We start from the raw sequence: 27072 nt of genomic DNA, 5'->3' as shown, positions 1-27072 counted from the left end.
TTAAAAAATGCGTACAATATAAAATACAGAAACAAGTCAGTGGAGAAATATTCATTTAGAATTTAAGAGAAAAGTCTATTTCATACCATATACAAAACTAAAAGCCAGATGAATTAGATATCCTCATGTATTTTTAAACAATAAAAATATTGGAAATATTTTTTAAATAAATCATTTAAGTTTTTAAGCAAGAAATAACTTAGTTTCATAGAAACTAAATACTTTTCTGTGGCATGAGACACCATAAATTGTGTGAGGATTCAACTGATAGAGATTTGGGTTAAAGACAGGACACTGTGAAGAACTTCAGGAAATACTACTAAAAGATCTGAAAAAGGAGGTGAAATTAGGACTCAAAACTAGGGCTCATTGAAAGTCTGTTTTTGAAGCAGTTAACCCACCCATGTAGCCTCTGCCCACTTAGCATAGCCAGATGCTAGCCTTTCTCAACTCTCTGTAGTAGACCTTTGTTATTTGGGAAAAAAAAAAAAAAAAAAAAAAAAAAAGGTAAACTAGAATTCTCTGTACCAGGGACACTAGGCACAATGGAGCAGACAGTTACCATTTGGAAAATAAAGGGATGGAATGAAATATTGCCTATGTAACAAACAATGAGACCTCTAGACTTTCCCCCTATTTTATTCTCTACTAAATCATATCTACAAATAGAGGTAAAGAGGTAAAGATAAGTAGAGTAGAGGCAGACAGAGACAGAGATACTAAGTGCAATAGAAACTTATTTTGTATCCCAAATTGATGATAGTGAGATTCAAAAAAAAAATCACACTGCAAAAGAAAGAAAAACAAATTAAATTAAAAAAAACAAAACAAAACAAAACAAAACAAAAAAACTGGATGAGCCCAAAGGCTGCCTTTATAGGATTATCATTTGCTACTACATTGCATGAAATGAGACCCTTTTTTTTGGCAGGACCTAGTATAATTCTGGAAGTAAGAATGGTTCTAGGTTATATTAAATCTCACTGACAGTGGGGTAAAATACTCCACAAAGCTCTGTGTAATGAATTACTGGCTTCTAATAAAGAGACAATATCAATTTAACAAAAACAACCAGAGTTTTCAGTCCAGCATATAAAAAAATTATCATTTCCCTCCACTGGCCTTCAGTTGTGAGTCAAAGAAAAGCATAAGGCAACTTAAGGGTCATGACCATTAGACATGCCCTCCAGAGACAAATACAGGTTGTCATCTGCATGTTATGGATTGAAAAGAGGTTGATAAAGTGCTTGGAGGTGAATATGAGTAGTATACATTGGGGTACATTGTTTTCCTGGAAACATAACTTTTAGAGTGCTGTTTCAGTGCTAAGGTACTGAAAATGCTGAGTCATCAGTAATAAAATGTCACTGTTGACAGACCCTACAAAAAATAATACTGGAGCGTCATGAAAAAAATAAGGTTTTTCTTAGTCCTCAAATGCTTACTTCTGGAGCTCTTAGAAAATTGGTCTACATTTCTCTATCTCTTTTAAACTAAAAGTTTCTTCACCTGGGAGGGTAATGGTAGTATATATCTGTTACTATATACCTATACTGGCATCATATTAAGATTATGAAAGAATCCAGATTCAGTTGCACTTAAACTCTAGTTTCTTTGCAAAGCCCTCCTTTGTGATGCTTCTTCAGAAGTTGCCCTGGTAATAAGGCAAAGATTTGAGTCACTGTTTGATCATGAGATTGTATGTGGACAGCTGTTAAATGAGTCTCCAATTCCTACAGTGAGAGGGTATGCCCAGCTTTAGTTCTGACCAGCTTTTGGTGCATTCAGCTGGAAGTAAATCAATTAAAGTTCAAGTAGGTTTGCTAAATTTAAGTCATCTTTCTGGATAGGGTTTGCAAAGGTTTATTTCTGTAAAGTATACCTCACTTTGGAATTCACTTCTAGGACCCTCTCTGCTGCCTTCTATCAACATTATTGTTTCAGAAATTCCTTCAGTGAGCCTCCAAGGAGAGTCGTAAAAATAGAAAATCTGTATTACTCAATAGAAAATTTCTGTAGGGATTGGCAGCATACATGACGAGAACCATATATTCTTTCAGTTATGTCAAGGGCTGAACAGTTTCTGAATTTAGAAATTTATAAACCTCTCTTGAAGAATATATGATTCTATGAATAATACTTATCAGCAAAATTTATGAAGAATAAGGATAAAAATGGGAAGCAATTAGGATTAGGTAGGTAAAAGAGAAATTTGTAGTAATAAACAATGAACTATTTATATATATTTTTCATATTTGTGTACTTATACACATATGTATACCTTTAAAGGGTGAACACTATTGAAAAGGTTTTTAAATGTACAATTCTATAAGCTTCCTTCCACATTAAATCATTCTAGAGAAGTAAGCATATTGGAATAAAAAAAATAAATGAGGTGTGTGTGTATGTTGTATGAAAAACAAGAACATAAAAATAAGTTAAACACGTGGTTTTCCATTTTCTTCAAATTCTGCCTTGAATTGTGTTTGTTTTTCTTGATCCATTTATAGTCTCCAGTTCTTTGCAATACAGTGAAAATGGTCCCAACACAATTTTTTATGCCTTTGTCTTATTTGCTCTTTGGTATGCTTTGCAATTGGCAGTAACTTTAAGGTCAGTGACCCATTCATTCAAAGTTATCTTTCTGAAGCCTTATTTTTAGGGACTGCTATCAAATTAAGCATAAGTCATTTTTTCAGCAGAGAAGGTGACATTTTATTTCTGTAAGATCACATAATAACCCATTTTGTGTGAAAGAAGGGACATTACCTGTATGACTTAGAAAATATATACCAACCTATCTTGTTTCCCAACCACTGTATAAACCACAGTATAAAACTTTGATTTGCTTCTTACTTTTCTCTCTTTTGTTTTTAATAAATCTGTATCAAGTAATACTTGTGCTGTTCACTTTATACACATTATCTCTAATCTTTAAATGATCTGGAAAAGCAGTGGCCATTGTCCTTATTTCCCGATGAGGAACTTGTAACTTGGCCATAGCCACACAGCCAGCAAGTTTCCCTGTGCATTAGGTCACACCCTCGTTTGTGACTATTTTGCTTTCCCTCCTTGGCAAACTAGTCAAATGATGTAGATTATTCAACTTATTCACAAATCCAATATCCAAAGTAAACCACAAAAAGAGACAACAGATTTTACAGGTTAGTATATTCTCTAGGACAGGAAGTATGGATTCTTTTTCTTTTGAGTGGTTAGGGATTATGTACAGATTACACAGACTTAAATAGTCATGTCCCTTTTGCTAGCTGTTTAAAAGCAGGTTACTAACCTGAGACTCAGTTTGCTCATTTATACATTGGGAGGATAATAGTATATTTCATAGTGGCATTCTGCAGATTAAGTGGGATAATAAATACAAAGTGCTAAGCACATTTCTGGCACATGGAAAGCATCTGTAAATATAAACTAGGTGTCCAATTAATTCTACATGCTCACTCAATATTCAACAAATAGTTGTGATTACAGTGAGGTTGATTGAGAAAAAAACATGACTTGAATGTAATGGCCTTAGCCTTGGGACTCAGAATGTGTTCCCAGAATAGCAGAATCAGCATCACCTGGAAATTTTATAAATGCAGACTCATGATCCTCACCCAGATGTACTGAATCAGAATCTATGGGACAGGGCAGAGATACTGTGTGTAAATGTACTTTCTAGAGGCTTCTTACATGTGCGAGAGTGAAAGTCATTGACCCAGAGGTTAGGAAGTATAATCATTTTATATATTGCCTACCACTTTATTAGTAAAACAGTGTGAACTAATAAACACTGCTACTCAGCTATTGAATCCTTTGTTAGACATATACAGTATGCACTTATAAAGATACCAGAGCTCTGAGTTCTTTGGTAGCAGTGATGGTCTATCTCATATGCTTAGCCTGAGTGTAGGACACATGCTGGGAAATCAAAACATAATTTTACTTGAATAATTGGTTTTGCTAAGCTTTTTTTAATTAACTGGCAAATCTATTTACTGTATTTAAAACATATTAAGCTTCTTTCACATTAAATGTAGTTTTTACAGTTAAATCAAAATGTAAATTTCAGAGTACCAAAAAAAGATAAACATACTTTTGTCTCAGAAATATCCTATTTTTGTTTGTTTCTTTGTTGGTTGGTGGGGGGGCACTTCTCCTTATTTGTTTTTTTTTTTTTTTTTGGTTATGTGTTTGACTCTAAGTCACACTCTATGTGTGTGAGTGCCCTTGGAAGAAAAAGATGAAAGAAAAACATAGTGAATTGGTCCTATTAACATATGTCACACTGCTGACTATCAAAGGAGAATTTAGTAAAATAATGGCCAATAGTTAGATGCACAAATCAGTACGTGCTATAGAGAACAATTACACAATTGTTTTATTTTTCTCAGAAAATGCACATTGAAGTGCTAATTAAACGTCAAGTATAAAGATCCAGCTTGCTAACTTTGCTATAATCATGATCATGATCATTATCAAGTACTGCTTAAGCACCTATAACGTTGGGGCATTATGCTAAGATGTTGCAATTTATTAAAATTATGCAACACATTTAAGAGAGTCAGGTTTGAGCCCTGACTACATTTTTTTCCATTTTAAAGACTTTATTTACACTTGAGAGCAGCACAGCATCTAGAAAGAACAAGGTCATTGTGGTCAAACAGACCTGAGTGACTGTGGACAAATGTCTATCATCATAGCATAGGGTTATGAAATTCCAGCACAGTGCTTATTACATAAGATGTGTTCAATGAAAGTTATTACTGTTGTCATAGCTATTAATATTATTATTATTATTATTATTATTATTATTATTATTATTTTACTGAGCAGGTACATAAGCAGTTGACAGACCAACACTCTCACTTCCTGCTGACAAGCGAGTAACTGCCAATGTCATCTTCCAGACATATGAAAGGTAGCTGAAATGCTTTCTCTATCTCCAATTTCTAAGTGCTCTAAAAGTAGTGTGATTATGTTGGGAAAAGCAAACCTTAAAGAAAATTGCCTCTTAGAAATTCAAAGAAATAAACACAGGATGCCAGGCCATCATAACACTGTATACAATGCTCCTACAACAGACATTTAGCTCAATGGAGAGACTCCTTGACTTAAGAGGGCAACATTTTCATTGTAATGTGAAGCCTAATGGAGTTTACTGTGAGAAAACTGGAAAAAAGAGAAGGAAGATCATGACCTCTACATTTAACTTATTCAGGTTGCTAATTCTTCTGCAAGTTGATTAATAATGTATGCTGCCACATTTTCTAAAGTGTGAATATATGTACTTATAACTACCTATATGTAGTCAAAGAGTAAACATACTGACAGTTAACTTGCTTTGTTCTATCTTTTTGATTTTTTAATTTGGTGGGAGGGAGAGAGACGGAGAGGGAGAGACTGACTGAGTTGAGGAAAGAGGCAGAGGGAGAGAGAGAGAAAAAAAAATCTTAAACTGAGTGTGGAACCTGACAGGGGACTCGGGGCTTGATCACACGACCTTGAGATCATGACCTAAGCCGAAATCGAGAGTCAGACACTCAATTGACTGAGCTGCTCAGGTGCCCTGAACTTGCTTTGTTTCTTAAAATAAATGCTGCATCTTAAAGAAAGAGAAGTAGTGGGTGTAAATCTACCTTAATTCTTCTAAGATAAGGGAGCCAAGGATGTAAGAGCAAAGGCTTTGTCTTCAGCAGACAGCATCAAGTTTATTCCCAGCTCCATCACTTATTCAGTGTAAAACTTTGTGCAAGCTACTTAGCCTTCCTGAGAATCAGTTTGTCCATCTCTATAATGGGACTGATAATATTATGTACTTAGTAAGATTGGTATAGGGTCTAAAGAGAGTAATTTTACATGTGCCTTGCACACAGTAAGTGCTCAATAAATGTTAACTTTCATTGTATTTAAGTTATACAAAATAAGTGACTTAGTAGGACCAACATTCCATTCCTACAAATTACCGTTAATATCTCTTCATCTTAACATTGTGTTGTCCTACCCCCCGAAAACAAGATACAACAAAGAAAAAATAATAAAGGGAAAACTCTTTTAGGAATTGAATATGGAAATGTCAAAGATAAGTCTGCAATATATAATGATGAACCAATAATTCAAAACTGCAAGTAAAGAATATTAACTGATTTCAAAAATATTTTCCATTTCCATGCAAAGATTTAACACAATCTTCTTATAAACTGTCAGTATCACCACTGAATTCAAAGTACCCTAAGTCTCCCTTTCCTAATGTTTGGAGCCATATAACATACTCCTTATCCTCTTTTTTTTTTTTTTTTTTTTTTTTTTTTTTTTAGCTCTGTAAGCTGAAATACAAGTCTAAAATATCAGAGTTTAGTTTCTGAGAATATTAAGTGGAACCATTCTATTTGAGGAATATTTATTTTTCCACACTCATGTTATTTTTCCACTTTTTAAAAAAAGAAAAAAATCAAGGCAAATGCTTTAGACTTTAAAAAAGGTTTTTGTCAGCTCTGGAAGAAGAACATGACAAAAGAACACCTCATCTTCAGGAAAACAGCAAAAGGCAAAAACAGATCATCACTAACAGAAGCTAAATTACACAGGAGAGTTGAGCTACTAAGATATAATTGATTCTGCCAGGATAAAAATGGAACAGAACCAAGAGATTACAATGAGAATCATTTTGGTACTAAAGAAGACCTCTTTAACAATGGGTGTGCATTCAAATCCTAGTGTGATCATTATAGGCTTATTTTCCTTGTTCGCGTTCCCATGATAAAGGCCTGAAGAGAAGCACTGGCATTTTAAATTGTTCAGTCTCGCTTGTTGAATTTTTTTTTCTTCCTTCTTAGGCAAAATTATATTCTCATGTTACTAGAAGAATGTTTCGGAGAGCAAGTACTGTGAATATATAGCGGCCAACAGTGAAGATAGCACTGGAGGATTAGGGTACTGATAAGGGAAGAGAAATTACCTGTGGGCATTTGCTCCAAGGTCCCCACTCAGACATGACACATTCACTGGGACACAAGAGAGAGCAGGACTGGGTTTCTGGGGGAATTTCATCCTGGTTGCACAGGCTGTTATCCACGGCTCCCCCTTCACTATCTGCAGCACTCACGCATCTGCAAAGCCAGATCAAAGGATAAAACAATAGAGAGTAAATTTAAAATAGTTATGATATAGTTACTTACCCCTCAAAGATAGTTAAACATAAAATAAGACTAGCAGAGAAATCAAGGGAAAAATATTCCGTCTTCAGCCAGTTGACCTTTATTGAATGATAATCCTTTATTCAGCAGAGCAGGAGAGAATAACGCAAAAAAAACTGGAGTCCACTGTCATTCTTGAAGAACTCTCTATCTCAAGAGACCTACACTATTTTAACTCACGTCCAGCACAGAGTGAATTTTCTTTTTACGGTAAGAAATTTTGAAGTCTTTCCTTCTCTGAATGAATTCATCATCACTTTTTAACAGTGAGAGCCTTCGTAGTTCCTGTGACTCTCTTAGACCTTTCCTACACTTACATCTCACATCATCCAAACTTCCTTAATCTTTGTCCAATTTAAGGTCATGACCAAGTAATGCGAAACATAATTGAATATGCTTTTCTTTCAAGTATTCTCTTCATTTCAGTAAGGAACTTTGGCATCACAAACCAAAGGTCAATATGTAAGCATTTACATGCAGCATTTGAGCACATGGTGTACAGATGCTTGGTCTAATCTATGTTGGGCTTGAGAAGAATGCTGGCAAAGGCAAGACAAAATAATCATGCTATTGATTCAATCAAATTAAAACTGAAGTATTATACCACTACATACCCACTGGAATGGCTTCAGTGAAAAATATGGAAAATATCAAGGGTTGGCAAAAATATGCCACAACTGTAAGTCTTCTTACATTGTCGGTTGGAGCACAAACTCCTTGAAAAACTAGCTGGCAGTATCTACCAAAACGAAACATAGATGTATCATGTAACCCAACAACTCCATGCCTATAACATGTAAAGAAATGTGTATGAATGTGTATCAAAAAAGAAAAAAAAATCTGACAATATATGCATATTAACACTATTCATAATCATCCAAACTAGAAACAGTCCAAATATTCAACAAGATCAATAGATAAATACATTGTGGTAAGTAATTCAATTAAATGCTATCAAAGTGGTAGGAACGCATGAACTATTGTTACATTATAGAGCATGGACGAAGATCACAAATCCAATGCTGAACAAAAGAAGATAGACACAAGAGAGTATGCTCTACACGATTCCATTCATATAAATTTAAGAAGTAGGCAATATTCATCTACAGTATCAGTGGTTTGGGGGAATGATTACTTACTGATAAGGGCTTAAGGTAGTCCTGGTAATATTTTATTTCTCAGTCTCTGGGCTAGCTACACAACTGTGTCTTTGTTGTGAACATCCATTCAACTATACCCCTATGAGTAGGCATTTCTCTGTATTGATATTAAATCCCAATTTGAATTTTATGTTTCAATTCATTTTTTCAAAAATGTTTAAGAAAGACCAGCTGTGTGCAAGTCTCTTCTGCTAGATATGGGATTCAAAGTTAGTATTTTCAATAATAATTCATTTAGGGATGATTTTTAAGGATTTACTGGGTAACAGGCCCTTGCCTGGCTGTTGAGATATAGAACTAAAAGAAAGAGAGAGAGAGACAGAGAGAGAGAGAGAGACAGACAGACAGACACGAGGGGCAAGATCCCGACTGTTAGGACACTTTTCTTCTAGTGATGATAAAGTGAAGATGAAAATGACAATAATGAAGAGTTAAATGGTGCCATTTGCTGATCTGACAATTTCAGGCACAATGCCATAGCCAAGGAATAAGCATTTTAAGATACATATGCTGGAGAAACTTTGGTGCTCCTCAAATCATGCTATACTAGAATGAATTATTGAGAACATGAGCAAGGGAGGGGGTAGAGGGAGAGAGAGAAAATCTTAAGCAAACTCCATGCTTACCACGGAGCCTGATGCAGGGCTCAATCCCACGACCCTGGGATCATGACCTGAGCCAAAATCAAGAATCGGACGCTCAACCAACTGCCATACAGTTTTGTTTTTAATTCAGGAAAATGGCAAAGTAGTCCATTACCTTGTACACAATAAAATAAGCTTTGTGAGGTGCTAAGTAATGAAAGACTATATATTGTATAAAGGAGGTTAATGTAGAATAGGAGAGAGAAGATGTAAGTAATGCCTTTTAATATAGGGAGGCATTGTATAGAGTCATCTATGAACTTTAATTTCTTTTGTGGTAAGAGTCAATAGTGGAAGTAAAGACCACAAAATATCTTATGTGTCTTACTCCGGACAAACTTAAAAGTTGGAAATTGCTTTCCTTCTTGCCTACATGCTCTCAGCTGACGTTCTTTTATTATTTCACTGAGAAAGAAGAGATAAGACTTCTGGTCAGTGGCATCCAATTCAGTGTTTGCATTAGCTTTTGTTCACTCCCAATATGCCAGAAAAACAATAGTAAAAGAATTTGTTACAAAATCCACAAAAAGCCCACAAAGAAAACCCAAAAACCCAAGGCATTTCCCTACAAGGACAAAGAACATGGGAAAAGGACAAAAGCAACAAATGGAAAATAGATGAACTAGTGGTAACTAACTTAGCATACATACCAAGAAAGCTGAATACTAAGACTTCAAGGAAAAACAAAGGAAGTAACTCCATTTACACCCCAGAACACATAAAAATTTCAGGAACTTGTGGCACCAACTACCTCTGGAAATATGGATGAAGGTGAGGCTGAAAACCTGGAAGATTTACTGATCACGTGTTTAAGAAGTACCTGGGCCCTCAGACTCCCTCCTACTTCCAGTCCACAAGGATAGTTGATGGCCTCTCTACTCCCCTTGCAGGTAACTGAAGGTTTATTATCTGGAGGGGTCACAAAAAGAATCTTTGGGCTAGAACATGCATGCCTCACTTAAGGATGGGAGTATCATACTGAAAAATAAGGGTTTAAGTATGAGTTAACACACTGAAAAAAATGACCACAAACCTAGAAGTTTAAACAATGCAGATTTATTATCTTATAATTCTATAGTATAGAAATACAACATGGATCATACTAGGCTAACATCATTGCTTTGGCAAAGCTGGAGTCCTTTCTGGATGCTCTAGAGGAGAAACCACTGCCTTATCTTTTTAAAGGTTCTAGGGGCACCCACATTCCTTGGGCATGGCCCCTTTCTCCATCTTCAAAGCCAGCAGACTTGCATCTCTCTCTGCCTTACATCTGTAGTTACATTTCCCTTTCTCGTACATTTCCTTTCCCACTTTTAAGAACCCTTGTGAATAAATTGTCCCCGCCCAGACAATCCAGGAATATCTTCCCTTTTCAATCCTAATATCATCTCTGCAAAGTCCCTTTTGCTATGTAAGTTAACATATTCACAGATTTCAGTGATCAAAATGTGACATCTTTAGGGGGCCACCATTCTGTCTACCACATCAACAGCTTTCTTCCATTAGGTTCCCAAAACACTGGCTGCTAGGATTATCTATTTCACGCATGATTTACAAACAGACTTTTCTGGTGGTTCTGACAAGCCCAAGAGTAATGACTTAAAAAGACTGATATTGAAGATGTTCCAAAATGAAAATGCCCCTGCAGATACATATTCTGCATCATCAATTTCTTTGCCATATTTCCCTTCAATTGTCACCTCATTTCTTCTCAAAACTCATGGCAAAACGGTTTTAAAGCTAGTCTATATTTGCTCTCTCCACATGCTTCTCCCCCACTTCTTCCATAACCACCTGCTGAATTTACATTAATCATATGTTTATTACTAATCCAGATAAACCTTTTATCAGCATCATTAACAGACTCCACATGGCCAAACTCAACAATCAATTCTCATCTTAGTAAATTTCTGACAACCATTTGAAACAACTGATTATTTGTTTTCTTGAAAAACCCTCTATCTTCCCATTTTCATGGTTTTCCTCCTTTTCCAGATATTCTTTTTCAGTGCCTTTGTATAGTTTTCTCCTTGTTGTCATCATGAATATTGGATTTCCCCAGGTCTCCATTTCTTATGTCTTTTCTTATCAATATATACCAAATGTATAAGCTGTTGATGCACAAATTTATACCACTGTCTCTCTCTGAACTCCAAAATGGTACTGTCGCGGTCGGATGGCTAAAATCATCTCAAATTTAATGTGTTCAAAAGCTAGCTTTTGATTTTCTCTCTGAAACTCGCTTCTAATACTCCTCATCTCAACAAATGGCACCATCATTCCTATGATTGTTCAGGCACTAAAACCTAGCCATCATCTTTGATGCTTTTCTTTCTTCCACATTCTACAATCACTTTATAAATAAATCCTGTGGTCTGTACTTTCCAAGAATAGTCCAATGTGACCTGCTTACCATCTTCATTATTACCAAGTCCAATCTAACCATCCGTGTCCCTGAAAACTTCATCCCAGCTTCTACTTATGTACTCCAAAATACCTTCTCTACACTACATCTGACAAGGTCCTTTCAAATGCAAATAAGACTGTGTAATTTCCTCTGTCTCAAACATTTCATAGCTTCAAACAGTTGGAAAAAAAGTTCTTTGACATTGTTTTAGAAGGCTGTGTGATTTGAGTAGTGACACCAGCCATATGGAACACCTTGCTATTCATCTTGTTATAACAAGCCAAAAAAGGTTTCTGGCTTTGGACACTCCTTCTCCCTGGGATTTCTTTCTATAGATCTTTATATTCATTCAGATCTCTCATCTTATTCAGATCACTGCTTCAATATTTTGCTGACGAACCTCTCCAAAACAGTATCCCCACTCATTCCAATCCAATTTTTTTTCTTGGCATTTCATAGTAAAGACATTCCATTATGTTTATGTGTTTATCTTTTTTTTCCTGCTGCTACAATTTATTTGAGGATAGAAAATTTCGTTCATTTTATCCCCAGTGCCTAGACTGCCTGACACACAGAATATTTTTGAATTAATAGAAGATTGCAACCCAAGATGAACCGTGAAGATGTCCTCCAGATTAGAGGTTTCAAGAAAGAGAAAGGATAAGCTATTTTATTCATTCTAACAGCATCTTATTAAGGTCAGTAGTGGTTTGGAATGCAACACACCTGGAAAATCTGCTTCCCATAATTAATGTTATTATACACATAAAGCGTGACAAAATTTGCCAGAACAAAATTTGCAACAAAATATCACAGACTAGGTGCCTTAAGTATCAGAAATTATTTTCACACAGTTCTAGAGGCTCCAAGTCTGAGATGAAGGTGCTGGCAGGGTGGTTTCTTCTGAGACCCCTCTTGTTGGTTTGTAGATGGCAGATGGCTGTCTTCTCCCTGTGGCTTTACATGGTCTTCCCTTTGTGTCTGTGTCCTAATCTCCTCTTTCTATGAGGACATGGGTCAGATTGGATTAGGACCCATCCTAGTGACGTCATTTTACATTAATTACCTCTTTAAAGAGGCCGTCTCCAAATATAGCCACACTTTGAGGTTCTCAAGATTTGGACTACAATACATAAATTTTGGAGGAATGCAATTTAGCCCATATCAGAGTGATATTCAGTAGCTGTGTTACTTTTATTATATCAAGCTCTATATGTTTGAGCTGAGAAGTTAAAGGCCTTCTTGTTTAAGTATGTTTTTCCTCAATCAGCCTGCCACAGTTCTGTTGGTAGTGATTTATTCTCTTAAAGCTTTCCTTTCTCTCCTGAGATTTTGCTTTAGTACTGGTAAGAGGCCTGTCTGGGATGAGAGTGGAGGTACCACAGCTCAGCTGCTTGTTCCTTGATAAGCTAGATTGATCAGTCATTTCTCAAAACCATGAGAACAAGACACAGGGGACACAGATTTTGAAGAGAAAAAAGTCTGCGACAACCTGAGCACACCAGTCCCAAGAGGAAAGGGGACTGAACAAAGTGACAAAAAGACAACTTCTCTACTAGCCATTCACTTAGGTTGATGAGGAGGAGCACATCTATAGTTTCACTAACAGCTATTTCTTCCAACATGCTTATCAGTGGTTTTGCAACATTGGGACTAAGTCACAGAAATGGTGGATGTGGGTGCATACTGACTTATGGAATAAAGTAGGTTCACTGATGTTCAGTAACAATCAACACATATAAGCAGGCTCTGCCTTGGCAACTGACGTCAATCCAACAGTGAATTCATAGGGAGTTACAGGCTTTGGGCACTGTCTGTTTGACATGGAGCTTCCTAAATCTCGCAGAATGATACCCTATGCTCATGCGATTCAATAATTGGCTAAAACTCTATTTTCTTCTTGAATTCACATACTAACCATTGTTTATCATTAATATTTTAGTTTTTGCTTGTTCAGTCTCTAACATTTATTCCCATTATCCTCAGTTGGTAAAGAAATTCTTTCTTTCCAAATCATTTTTGAATAGGCCATTTTGACAAATTCAGACCAAGTGTTTTCCTTTGCTTATCACTGCTGTATTTACAAGACAAAAACATTAAAGAAGACCGCTCTGTAAATAACCCAGAATTCACTAAGTTCTTTCAGAGGTGTGCTTTCTTTGTATTAAAATTCATTGCTACTGTTTATAAATATTCTCAGACTTTAGTTTCCAGGGCTAATAGGGAGGGTTTAAATTGAGCTTTTCAATGCATTGACATTCAAAATTAAGATCATGTCCACCAACTATACTACCCATAGAGCAAAATCACAGCCAAAATCTCCTGTTTTCAACATCTCCGTAACTGTTAAGACTTAACTTATAACTGATTATGAGTCAGTGAAGGGATGCCAGCCTGCTCCATGCAATTAGCTTTCCCACCTAAGTCATTTGTAGGAAACGGTAAGGACTGTGACTGAACTGCAGAGGAAATCCCACTGTACACATGGCAGTTAGGGCACATATGCTTCCACAGATACTTGATGATGAGTGAAAGCCAGAGTATGCGGTGTCAAAATCAGAGTGTACTTGGATAAGCAACACTGTTCTTTTATAAAAATGTATAAGTTCCACAGGCCCATTTCCCAAGTGTCTCCATCTCTACACACCTGATTTTCCTAGATTGCGTTCCTCCTCCGCAGCGCAGAGATCTCAGCTCATTGTGGATTTTGCATGGAGACCAGTGTTCTACAACCCAGGAATACTGATTGCATTCACTGTAACATGGGACTGCCTCATGGACCTGCCAAGCAAGAATAGGAAAGGAAAAAAAAATTATGTGGAACTACCCAAGGTATATGAAAACAGCATATCTTGTAATAATGCCTGATGAACATAACCCAAGAACTATACTCTGGCTAAAACAGCCAAATTACACTCCCAAAAAGCGAGATGTATTTGGCTTCTCTGAAATTACTGACTTGCCTAAAGAAACATACAGGCGAAATCAACTAAGATTTGATGGTATGCCTTCACAGAAGAGAACAAAGGACAGTCATTTCCTACCACTGAAAATAAGAATTCCATTACCATTTCATTTCCTTGAAGACCTCACACAGCATCTATTAGACGGTCCAGCTCTCAATTATATGGCGTATTGTATTCTCAGATGTACTTTAAGATGTCAATTGAAACAAATATACGTAAGGAAAATTTACTCTTGAATATAAGAGGTCCTTAGAATGCATAAGAAAAGTGGTGTTATTTGCACCGGAAATTTCTTTTTATGCCCCCAAATGATCAATGCTAACAGGCAATCATTTAGCCTCCTGGGTATTGTGGCTTCATATGAATTCATCTATTTGTAGGATGTTTTCAGAGCATAGCTATAACACTCAGACACACACACATACACAGACACACACACACACACACACACACACACAAGACAAACGCTGCTAGACTATTAAAGGTTGTGCATGATTGATTACTGACTGTGAATATTTACACTTTTATGGTAAAAACAATGATTACAGTAAATGAATTCTTAGGTTACTTCCTATGCATTTGTTTGTGATGATTTTTTCCCCCTACAATTGTATCCCAATGGGTAGTCAATTGAGTTTGCCTATTTAAGACTGAATTTAAAATGCATTAGTCAATATAGAGCACAGCACTCTCCCTTGGTAAGAAAATGTTTCATTGCGTGATAGGTTACTCTAGATCACAGAGAGGGCTCTAATATAGCACGCTGATGAAGAGTGATTCAACCTATTACCAAAATACTTAATTAATGCTTTTCCTTTTAAATAAAAATTTAGGCCTGAGTTCTTTTCTCCCACTGCCTTTCTAATTCCACAAAATCATAAATGATGACTAGGCAATGCTATCCAAACAGAACTGTTACTTGCAAGTTTCCACTAAATGTGAGGGAAAGCACTGTGTAATGGGATAATCAGAAAACAAGATTGGAGCACCGTCAGCATGTTAGATGGAAATCAAATGAGAAAAGGTTATTTGTGAGACTACATCTTAGGAATCACAAATAATGTCAGAAACTATTTTTAACCGTGGGGTTCTATTTGGCTCTCTCACCTAGAGCACACAAGGAAAAGGAAAACCACAAAGTGAAAAATATGTGAGGGCAAAATGAAAGGAGATGGGGAAATAGAAGTGAAAATGGGTGTAGGAAAGTAAGGAATTAAGTAATAAAAGAATCACATTTCATGCTGCGAAGGCTGCCAAGAATGGAATGAAAGGTTTGGAAGCAGAATCTACATTAGAATAAGGAGGTAATAACTTGTAAGGGAGAAAAGTCTGCCTGAAAAACTTCTAGCATGGTAGATGTAAGAGAAAAATAGACAAAAATGAAAAGACAGGAACCCAACCGAGCAGACACCTGGAAAGTGAGCTGATGACAGCTGAGGGTTTAGTCAACTCAACTATACCAAGAAATAAAGATTGCACGGAATTTATGGGCTTGTTCTATAAACTTTTCAATAGGTACCAGACCATTTAAGTAAAGCTCTTTGGCTTTCATATGAAATGCATGAAAGCCTGCCAAACCAACTTGGTACAAATGGGGTAGATGAAAATATTAATTAAAAAAGTGTTTTCCCATACCTCATGTATGAATGTGAAAGCAAATGGATGGAATATGTTGAGAGGGGCCTATATTTCTAAAGCTATCAGTACTAGGCAGAGCTTAGACTACCTTCCCTCCTATGGAAACCCCAAAGACAGATGGGGGCGGGGGGAGAAAGAAAACCTGTTTAGTTGCATATTCCTCTGATATACACATTTTAATGTCTGGTCATATATTGGTTTACTGTTTTTACTCTTTATGCTCTGCAATCTACACCTGTAGCAGAGTAACCAACCTCAATGAAAAGCTGTTGGAAGATATGGAGCATATTTAGGTAGGAAGATGTTGATCCATCCTCTTGGCTAGTGGTATATAAAAAAGCAACTCTTAAAAAAGATTCTCCAGTCACGTGGATTTACTTGTTTTTCTTCCCCCTCAGATGTGTATGCTATTTTAATATTGCTCATACTGTTACTTCTAGCTGATAAATCCCTACCCTTCCTTCAAAGCCCAAGTAAACCCCACCGCTTCTGCAAGGCTTTTCCCATGACCCCTAGTTGGCATATCTTTGGTACTCACTGGCTGTCTCAGTTTTCAGTAGACCTGTAGCCAGATTATAACGTCAGGATGCACATGTACAGAGCCGGGACAATGCTGGAGGTTAGAACCTCATTGTGTGTTGCTGGGGGAACGGGCACATTCAATAAAGTCATCATCTGACTCTTTCTCTAAATGTTTCCTATTTCTCACACCACTTTAACTCGTTTTCTCACCTTGGTCTTAATGTGTACTTTTTACTTTATATAATAAGTCTACTTTTTACTTCAAATAATATGGAGAGAATAAGCTCAGAGAAACACAATTTGTACTTTTCATACCTGACGCTTCTGGTCCTAACCAAAGTCAAACCTGGATAATCAGCATTTGTTTAGGTGGCTACTTAAAGAAATTTTTGAGTTTTAGGCAGTCAGGAACTAAGTTTCCATATGCCTGTATTTCACAAGACATGGAGAAGAGAGTGGTGTTCAACAAGTAATTGTTGAATTGAAACTAATTTTTTAAGGGAGCCCAGTTGCTAATTGGCCCTCATGTAATTCTCCAGAGAACACAGTCCCACTAAACAGAACATGATAAGGGGTATTTTGCAAAGCCCAAAGGACAATAAGGAGGAACAAAAATAAAAACCTCTCCTTTCCATTATGGGCTGGCGTGAAGAACAATCACTGTGTCATTAAAAGGTACCGCTTGATGATTTTGTTATGGGGAAAAACTATGTCCCTTAAGAATTGTGAGAATAGTGGTGCCTGGGTGGCTCAGTTGGTTAAGTGTCTGACTTTGGCTCAGGTCATGATCTCGCCATTCCCAAGTTCAAGCCCCACATCAGGCTCTGTACTGACAGCTCAGAGCCTGGGGTCTGTTTCAGATTCTGTGTCTCCCTCTCGCTCTCTGCCCCTCCCCTGCTCATGCACTCACACACGCTCTCCCCTCCCCACCTCAAAAATAGTAAAATAAACATAAAAAAAAAAAAAAGAATTGTGAGAATTGTCTCCTTACAGTCCTTGTCCATCAGGCAAGGAATCTTATTGAGAGGATTAAAACAACCAGAAGCGGCAAAAAGTGCAGTAGGCATTCAACAATAAAAATTAACTACCCAGCTGGCCAATTTCTTCTCCTGTCAGTCCTTTATGTTCTGGCCATTTCATATTGCTGTTTAGTTGGTGCTTATTACAGTTTCATAATGGAAATGTGTTAAAGCATGGACTTTATCAGGGAATCATATGGAAATGTTCTGAAGGAGAGAAATGAGCCATGGGAAAGTTAAATGAAAATCATTCCTAAATGGCACAAATTAGGAAGAAAATAATAGGGTTTAATAGGGCTATAGATGCTAAAAATGCCACTGAAAAATCTAAATCCTCTGAGAAGCAACATTTGATTCTCCTAGTAATGAGTCTTATTTATTACTTCTTCAATGGGGAATTGTGTTTTTATAATTTTGCTAGTTCTGGAGTCATATCATAAACTTATTCATTGAGTCGGTCTTTTAATATTTATTAAATATGTCTCCACTGATTGTAACTGATCAGTTTAACTAAGTACTATTTTGTGATACCAGTCTCCAACTATAAACGGACTTCCCTGGCCTACACTTGGAAGCAAGGACTCAGTGGTGCTCAGCAGATGTCATTATTAATTATCAGAGTCCTAGGGCTTAAGGACTCAAATAAAGCAAACAAACAATAACCACAATCAAAACAAAAACAAAGAAAGGAAAATTTATGACTTCCAATTTTCTGTGGTAATAACCCTTTGCTCCAGGGAAGCTGCCAGTCAATGCCCGGGTAAAAGTCTTCAGGCTGTAGACTTCCATGCTGGGGACTGAAATTAATCAGTAGAACTTGACATCGGTTCAAAACCCCATCTAGGAGCAGAAATTCCTGCAAATCAGAGCCAGGTCTGTACCACTGGAGTGTGAGAGGAAGTGGTCTTCTCGGAGTGGTGAGATCAATAAAGCACTATGGGTTCCCTTCTGCCTCAAATGTTGTGAGCTTTTAACATAAGATGTACAAATTTCCTTCAGGGCTAAGACCCTCATCTCTTAATTCAAAGAACTTCTCCCCAGCCCTTCTCTACTTGCCGGTTTCCTCTCTTTCAGCCTCCAGTTTCCACTGTTTCCCTTCAGAAGGGTCCTCCATGCTACAGCCTCCCTCAGCTTAACCAAAATCTGCCCCTTTTCTTCTTCGGTCTGCAACTAAATTAGGTACTCCTCCATTAGGAATATCTGAATGACTGAAAAATATCACATTTATGTAAATAAACTTTTGCTTCCATTTTTGTTAATCATAAATTTATACCTGTCTGTGCATAATGTAATACATGCAGTGCTCAAGTTCAGTCCTAATGCAACTGCACCCACATGTTTTACAACATCACTGGCCCCAGGTTATCAATGACACCACCTAAGGTTGCATATAACTTTATAGCTTCTATACGACATTTTATGTCTCAGGTCTCAAACATCATGATCATTTAAGTTACACATTAGTAGAATCCCTATTTCCATGTAAAAATAAATAAAATTTGAAGATTCTGAGCCATTTATGGCTGATGAATGACTAGGCTGGTGCTCAAGCTGAGATTGGTGATGCGAAAAAAAAGTGCTGGGTTTTGCCTGTTTAACTTGTTTCGGGCACATCACCATGCTCTGAGGATATCTTTCCAATGAGGAAGATAATGCTAATATTTATAAATCCTAAGAAGGGAAAACCAAGAACAGAATTACAAAGATATCTATATAGCAGATTATGGCTATTACTTCATATAAAAAAATACTGCACAAGCAAGTCATTTCAAGGCTTCATGTATGGGGTCTCTTTTTATAATTTCGAAAAACCAAAAAGTATCTCTGAAAACCAACTTCCATGTTTAAAGCAAGAGCAGGGCCTATGTCTTTTACGTGGTTGCAATTCTCGATGTGAATGGGGGATTTAAAAAATCCACAAATGCTTTTAAATTGGTGTCTGGGAAAACCATTACGTTCATCACTTGTCCAATGTGTTGCTCAAGAGGGCAGCATTTGGAGTCAGGTTTTTCTGGAAATCCGTAGTACAGCGATCCATACTTGTGAAGTGGGCAACTGTCAGTTCCAGCCTTGATGTTCAAGTATGAGACCTTGGCTGTTTTCCTCTTCCAGGACATTTTCCCACACTAGCTTCTTCAGCTACACAGCGTTTGAAAAGATTTCCTGAGAATGCCCTGAGCTTATCCCCATGCCTGGTTTGTGAGATTCACCATTGGTTTTAAATATGCATTATATGTTTTCTTTTCAGTTTTCACACTGGAAAATCTAAACACAAACCTAATAATGCTGACTGAGTTTTATCTGCAAAATTTGTAGACAAACTGTTGAACTTTAAATCCAATGGGTATTTGATTAGAACAGTAAAAGTGGTGGCTACATTCCTCATCTCCTAAAAACAGCGCTTTCCGAGCTGGATGTGCAGACCCTGAGAACTGTAGCATTGTACCGAGCATGCCCATAAGTGCATTCCCATACCAAACCTTGTCTATAGTCTCAATGAATAATATAATCTCAGACATACTGTTATCACCGCTCCTCAATGGAATGTAGGCAATGCTGTGATTAATGAAGTTTTAATTTAACTTGAAAGTACCACTGAATTTGAAGTTCCTCATTAGAAAGTTTCTCAATCCAGGTTGGCTAAAAGTGAAAGATCCTTATATCAAAAGCTCTGGGAACTACTGTCTTTACATACAACGAAGAGAAGAAATGGACTAACAATGAGGCTATGCCTTGAAATCACATTACTATTTCTATTTTGAGACAAGGTATGTTGTACAGAATAGCCTTTTTCTAAAGTGAATATTGAAGAATATTTTTTACTGAGAAGTTCTAAACCTCAGATTTTTTTTTCCTTTTCCTTTTCTGATGTTCTATTAGCACTTAACCCATTACCTCCAGTCTGAATACCACTGATGATCTCTTAAGCATAATGCCATCAGAATCAAGATGAATATCCACGCACAGCTTAACCAGCTTTGTCATCCACATGGTCCTCTTTTCCTCCCCAAAGTGGGGGTGGAGGTAGGGATGGGTATGGAGACTAAGTAGGGCCCCAAGCCATGCATATACTTCTTCCCCTTCTCCATATTTCCGCCTCTTTCAAGGGTGTCACACACAAACTGAACTTTACAGAGGGTATTTAATACTGGGAAGCCACCAGGCCCTCATGTAAATGGCCGTGATTAAAGCTCAGTTATCTGTGCTAATGTAGTTTAGATTATTTATAATGGCAAATAAGTAGCAATGCCTTAGCTTTTTTTTCTTCCTTAATACTATATTTTCCTGATAGCAGATTCTCATTTCTTACTGTGTGTCATTTAAGTGACTATGAAAGTAAACCATGGTCTTAAAGTAAACTGCATGGTAATAGACAATAAAAAAATGATTACTGTGCAAATCCTATAAAGTGTATGATATTCTATAGTAAAGCACTAACACACACACAGACACACACACACACACACACACACACACGTGCGCGCGTGAGCACTGACCAGATTCTCTCTGTGCCTGATATGTGTTACAGAACTGAGGCAACATATTGACATAGACAACTTGGGGCAAGTTGAACTATAAGGCCCACACTCTGTACTTTACCACTATGTAAACAATCATAAAAAATAGAATAAAAGAGGGAAACTCAATCCAGGGTTAGAGTGACTTTCACAATACCCTGAGAGATGCCACCCACTGCCAAGCTGTGTTATGACAAAAAATCAGATGATATTTTGTAGACTGCTCATAGCATGCCAGAGTCTACTGTCATGGTGGCCCATTGGATTTTCATAGAACAGATTGCAGTTACCAGTCAAGCTGAAGTAACAAAACAAAACAAAAACAACCCCATCCCAATTATCACTGATACTTCCAGAAAACTCTGGAAGAGTTGAACCAATAGCTCTTCAGAAATGAGGTTATGAATGAACCTTGAGAACATTATGTGAAATAAGCCAATTACAGAAGGACAAATATTACATGAGTCCACTTATATGAGGTATCTCAAATAGTCAAACTCATTGAAGCAAAGAATAGAATGGTGGTTGTCAGAGGCTGGGGCGAGAGAAATGGGGAGATGTTATTCAATAGGTATAAAATTTAAATTATGCAAGATGAATTCTAGAGACCAGCCTACAACACTGTGGTTATGGATTACAAATACCGTATTACATACTTAAAAATGTATTAAGAGGATGGGCCTATGTTAAGTATTCTTATACAATAAAAATTTATAACAAAATTTTTGCAAGAGGTTTGTGTTTTAAAGGGAGTTTGATTGCACCATGGAAACCTGACTACAGAAAAGAACACTTCTGCCCTTACTGTATATGAGATACCGTCCAGGAGTCTGGTGCAAATATTAGATAAATAGATGGATAGATGGATGAATGGAAAGACAGAGAAAGTGAGTGAGTAAGTTATCACTTACCTGGGTCACAGAATATGACCACAAGAAATCAGGAGAGAAAAGACAGCTTTCTTTCTCTGTTTTAATAGAAGAGTCTGAAATGGAAACCCTTGCCTTCTGGCGGGTAACATAAGTTTTGCAAGTTAGAGGCATAAAGAGAGATGAACAGATCTCAGTTCTTCGAAACACATGTCCTAAGGGTATCTCTATGTGAAAGGTATATGGTACTGTTTTGGGTTCATCAAAAAACGGAGGAGAAGGGTTTGTCCTGAGGCTTGCAACTCATTCTCTAAGTGTCAAACACAAGTAAAAGTTTTGGCCAAAGCCTTTACTTTCCTTAATGGCCTTTGCTGGGACAGAGTCTAATATAGTTCCCACTTATTCTCAGTAGTTGAGAACATCATGCTATCCCTATACTCTGGAATACATGCAACTGTTTCTTCACTCAATAAATACAAGAAGCCTATGAAAACATGCCCAGGAAATCAATATAATTTGGATGATAAAAAATGTAATTATATAGAGAAGCAGTGTAATCTAAGTTGCACACCCCTTAGGCAGAGAAATCCTGTGTTTGTGTGGCTAGACTCTCAAATACAAATGCATAAAGAAGAATAGCCCTAGTTAGGATAATCTAATAGGAACTTCTCTGGATGAGAGGTTTGCCAGTCAAGCAAATGAACCAAAGTCTAAATATAATTCTCATAAACAGTACACAAGGGCCCCAGTACATATGAGACAAAGCCTGGAGATTGAAGCTAGCTGAGGTAAGTAAATGGGAAAATGTGATGAGATAGAATTTTATTTGTAGATAAGGGGAGTCACTAAAATTTCTGAGATTTATATGAAGAGATAGATTCCAAATAAAGTTTGGGGAACGTAAGTCATCTCAAACAGGAGAGAGATGAAAGAGTACAGGAGAGCTCTGAGCAAGGCGGAAATGGCAGCAGTCCCAGTAGGAGGCTACAGTTTGGGAATAATGATCCTCTTAACTGCTATCTCCACAAAGCTTCCAACTCAATGTGGTAGAAGAGACACCAGGATTTGGAACTGAAAATGAAAGAGACAACTCAAACATCAGTGCTACTTTTTGAAATCATTTAAGATTAGTGTATTCTAGAACCTAAGGACAGATAAAAGAAAACTTCCTCTTTTTCACCAACAGAACCGTGAAGAAAAAGACAAGGCATCAGCTTCCCAAGAGCCCTAAATTCCAGGGAGTATTGCTAATGAGCAGAGCAGCAGAAACTCTTGGGTATTTGCCAAGAAAACTTTTCATGACATATTTACCATCTTATTTCATCTTAAGTTGGCTTATGTGGGATAAATCTGAAGCCGTGTATGACCTGAAAAGCAATGTGGTCTTTGCAAGGTTTGCTCACAACTTACCAATACTCACAGTAGGCTAGCATGAAACTGGCTTCCGGCTTCATGACCAAAAGGAAAGCCTCATAATTGGTGTTTCACAGGCAAGGAGAGCTCTAAACCCACCAGGCTATCGCCTTTTCATCATTACCACAAATAAACCTTTCCTGCTCTGAAATGTATCAGAGTTCTCATATAGCACTATTTCAAAGTTAATCAGGAAGTCAAAGAAAAAAAGGAGCCATCAAAAATTTAAATAAAAACTTAAAAAAATGGCCATTTTTTTCCGTTTAGTAGAACGAATTTAAAAAGAAGGAACAACGTAAGAATTGCCAACTACAAAATCCATTCCTAATTTGGCTAATTTCTAAATGATCCTGTTATAACAGACAGGAGGAGAGGAGAGGATCACAGTATCTTTTCATTCAACAAAAATCAGACACAATTATTAATTCCTTATAGGTTGGAGCCAAAGATAATAATTACAAAATATCTCTAAAGAGACCTTTGCACAAAAATGTTATGTGTTATAGACACAGAGTGATCTTTCTGTACATAAACATATAAAGCAGCAGTTCTCAGACTGCATTGTGCTCTAACAGTTTTCTCTGCTATGAAACAAGGCCAGTCACAGCATAAAACAGCTTTTTAAAATATGAACTCTTCATGTGAGCCCTCCCATAACAAACCTGATGTATCTGGGACAAAGTTAAGTGAAACATAGAGCCACACATGATGTTTTATAACCCAGGACAGCACAGCCTGACCTTTGTGGAAAAGAGAGCAAGATTGATTGGTTAATGGAATCCCTGCCATTCACTTACATTGTGATAAATTGGGATCTTGCCTCTGATTTCCACCCTAGTTTCATCAGTTGGAGACTCTTATTAGGGACTAATTGGAAGCTGCTACTTTATGGAATAAAGAATATCATGTTGCAAACATTCTTCCTCGGAGTCAGTGAGGAAGGGACAAGACTAAGGCCGACCTTTCTGGTTCTTCACAAAATAAAAACAAGATGTTTCTGCAGGAAAATGGCATTTTAAGGCAAACTTGTACCTAGCCCCTGTTTTAGTAAACCTTATTTTGACCAAAAGAAAGACAGCTGATTGGGAGATAGAAATCACGTCTAACAAGCATATTACTATATACAACACAAATAACTAACTTATTCCTGGGTACTTGCAGAACACAAAGTTATTTGAAAAACCTGAAAATGAAGGTCTTAAAATGTGTTATAGAAAGATCAGTTAACCCATTTACATAACGTGGGCATGTCTCTACAAATTTGACCTGGACAAACAGTTGAAACATAAATACGTGTGTGTGTGTGTGTGTGTGTGTGTGTGTGTGTGTCTAACAACAGCCTTTCTGGGGTCTGTACTAAGAATTCCAGAAATCCTATTTTGTGCAAACAACCCTCCCCACCCCACCAAAATAAATAAATAGGGCATAAAGCTATTGTGTGTCCCTAGTTTATACTGTGTGCTTAATAGATGTATACTGGCATCAATATGAATGAATGAGTGCAGAAATATTTCCCTGGGCGTGCTTCCTGAAAAGCATACACCTAGACCAAACGATGATGTTGGCATCACCTGAAGCTAAAAGTTTTGCTCTCTTTATAATTACTTTTACAAGAATTTTAATATTATGCATTAATAACTCAAATCTAATTGCTTATAATTGTACTCTGGTCCCATGATTTGGTAGTAGATCTACAAATAAATTCAGAGTCTAATATGTTTTAGGTTTGTAGGATTTTAAAATTCTCTAATTTCTGATCTCTAAATATAGATGCTAGTAATTAGACAGTACTACCACATTTGCCTATCCCAATTATGGATGCCTTGAATTAAGAAACATACAAGTAATACTCAAGGTGGTCAGTTTTCACCATTCTTGGCTAAAAGCAGAGCCTGATGGCATGAGGGAACCAGGTTCATTGTGACCACTGGATCTCTCAGATGATGGAGGTGATACCTTACACATCTCTTACGTTGCACATAGCATCTGACATGTGCAGGCTCTTTATAGACTCATAATAAATTCATATTGAACTTAAGCTTCCTACTTAAGCTGTAGGAAGTATGGGACCTATAGTTCTAGATCTGAGCTGACATCTCACTTGTGGAGTGGGGTCTTGTTAAAATATTCTTCCTTACCAGGAATCACACTTCTCTGAACTCATTAAATGTCAAGTGTAGAGCAATTCAGGGGATGGGCAGCATCAGCTACTTTACTTGTAGTGGATTCCAGTTCTCCATTATTGGATTCTTTGGTGGGAACCTATTAAGTTAATAATGGGGTCCTCTTCTGGGGTGGTTTCATTTCAGTCATGAAATGATCCTTTATACTGCATGAAAAATTATCTGTGGTCTAGTGAGCCAAGAAGGAAGCTGTAACAAAGGGGTTTTGTATCAGCTTCTGGCATTGATTTCCTGGTAGCTCACTTAAAGGCCTCTCGGGGTCTAGCTTTTCTCATCTGCTGACTTTAATATTTACTTTCAAAAGAACAATAATGGTATATGAGCTTTAGAAAGTTTGAGAGAGTTCGCTTTAGTAAGTAATACCTGTTTAGAGTAAGATTAGCACTGAAACACGGACTAAAGAACTTTGAAGCTGGAAGTAATCTATACGATCATCTATTTCAACTACATCACTTCATTGAAAACACACCTGCATTTCCACGTACATTAACCTAATAAACTTTTGAATAGTTTCCAACATTACAAGCTCAAAACCTGGGAGAGATGACAGAATTAAAGAGACAAATGCCTTGAAGATTTATGCTTCCTCATCCTCCACAGCACCTAACACATTGCTGAGAAAAAGAGATGTACAGTGACAGCTAAGCCAGCAAAACAACTTCAGTCATTCCAAAAAAAGCACTATTATTTCTGATAAAGATACAAGGAGTATTTACAATTCCATAGTCACATCAGTTTTTGACATTTTCTATTGAGCATGAAATGATTCCTCCTAAAAAGGTAAAGTCTTTTTATAGCTGAGACATATAAAGTGCCCCATGTTGCAAGACTTAATGAAAAACTACTAACAGTTTAGTGATCACTTACAAAGTAGAGTATAAAGCATTGATGAGGAATAACATGAAAATAGAATGAATATAATAAGAATTATTCTTCATTAAAGATATGTGTTTGTAGATAACAGGAGTTATAGATCTTTTAACAGTTGAAGCTAGATTTCTTATACTTACTCATTCACTCACACATGAATTCATTGGATACTACTGATGCTCTACTACATAAGACCCAGAATCTTCTTAAACATTAGATAAATAAAGATAACGCAAATCCTTTTCTTTTGCATGTTGGTAAACTATGGGCCTGCGGCCAAAAATGGCCTGCCACTGTTTTTAAAAAATGAGATATAACCTACATATCATAAAATATGTAGGTTGCTCCTTTATTTAATTTTAAAATATTTATTTTGGGGGGTGCCTGGGTGGCTCAGTTGGTTGAGCGTCCAACTTTGGCTCAGATCATGATCTCACAGTCCATGAGTTCGAGCCCCGCATTGGGCTCTGTGCTGACAGCTCAGAGCCTGGAGCCTGCTTCGGATTCTGTGTCTCCCTCTCTCTCTGCCCCTCCCCTGCTCATGCTCTGTCTCTGTCTCAAAAATAAATAAAAACTTAAAAAATATAAAATATTTATTTTGGGGGGGGAGAGACAGAGAGAGAGAGAGAGAGAGAGAGAGAGAGTAAGAGAGAGAACCCAAGTGGAA

General features: G+C 37.0%; 1 protein-coding gene across 5 annotated transcripts in view; it reads right to left on the bottom strand.

Moving 5' to 3' along the window:
* THSD7B (thrombospondin type 1 domain containing 7B) overlaps nucleotides 1–27072 on the bottom strand; it is a 1494436-nt gene that overhangs the window by 90210 nt on the left and 1377154 nt on the right. For all 5 annotated transcript variants that reach the window (XM_086718478.1, XM_086718480.1, XM_086718479.1 and 2 more), the window contains 2 exons: nucleotides 14055–14188; nucleotides 6959–7109 (listed from right to left, as the gene is read on the bottom strand). In XM_086718478.1, coding sequence (XP_086574604.1) covers nucleotides 6959–7109; nucleotides 14055–14188 — 285 coding nt within the window. The remainder of the gene's footprint in view (nucleotides 1–6958; nucleotides 7110–14054; nucleotides 14189–27072) is intronic.

This window comes from Puma concolor, chromosome C1, assembly GCF_028749965.1.
Source record: "Puma concolor isolate L17-30 chromosome C1, mPumCon1.1.hap2, whole genome shotgun sequence".
In the NCBI taxonomy this organism is placed as follows: domain Eukaryota; kingdom Metazoa; phylum Chordata; class Mammalia; order Carnivora; family Felidae; genus Puma; species Puma concolor.
This window is presented reverse-complemented; position numbering and strand designations above follow the sequence as displayed.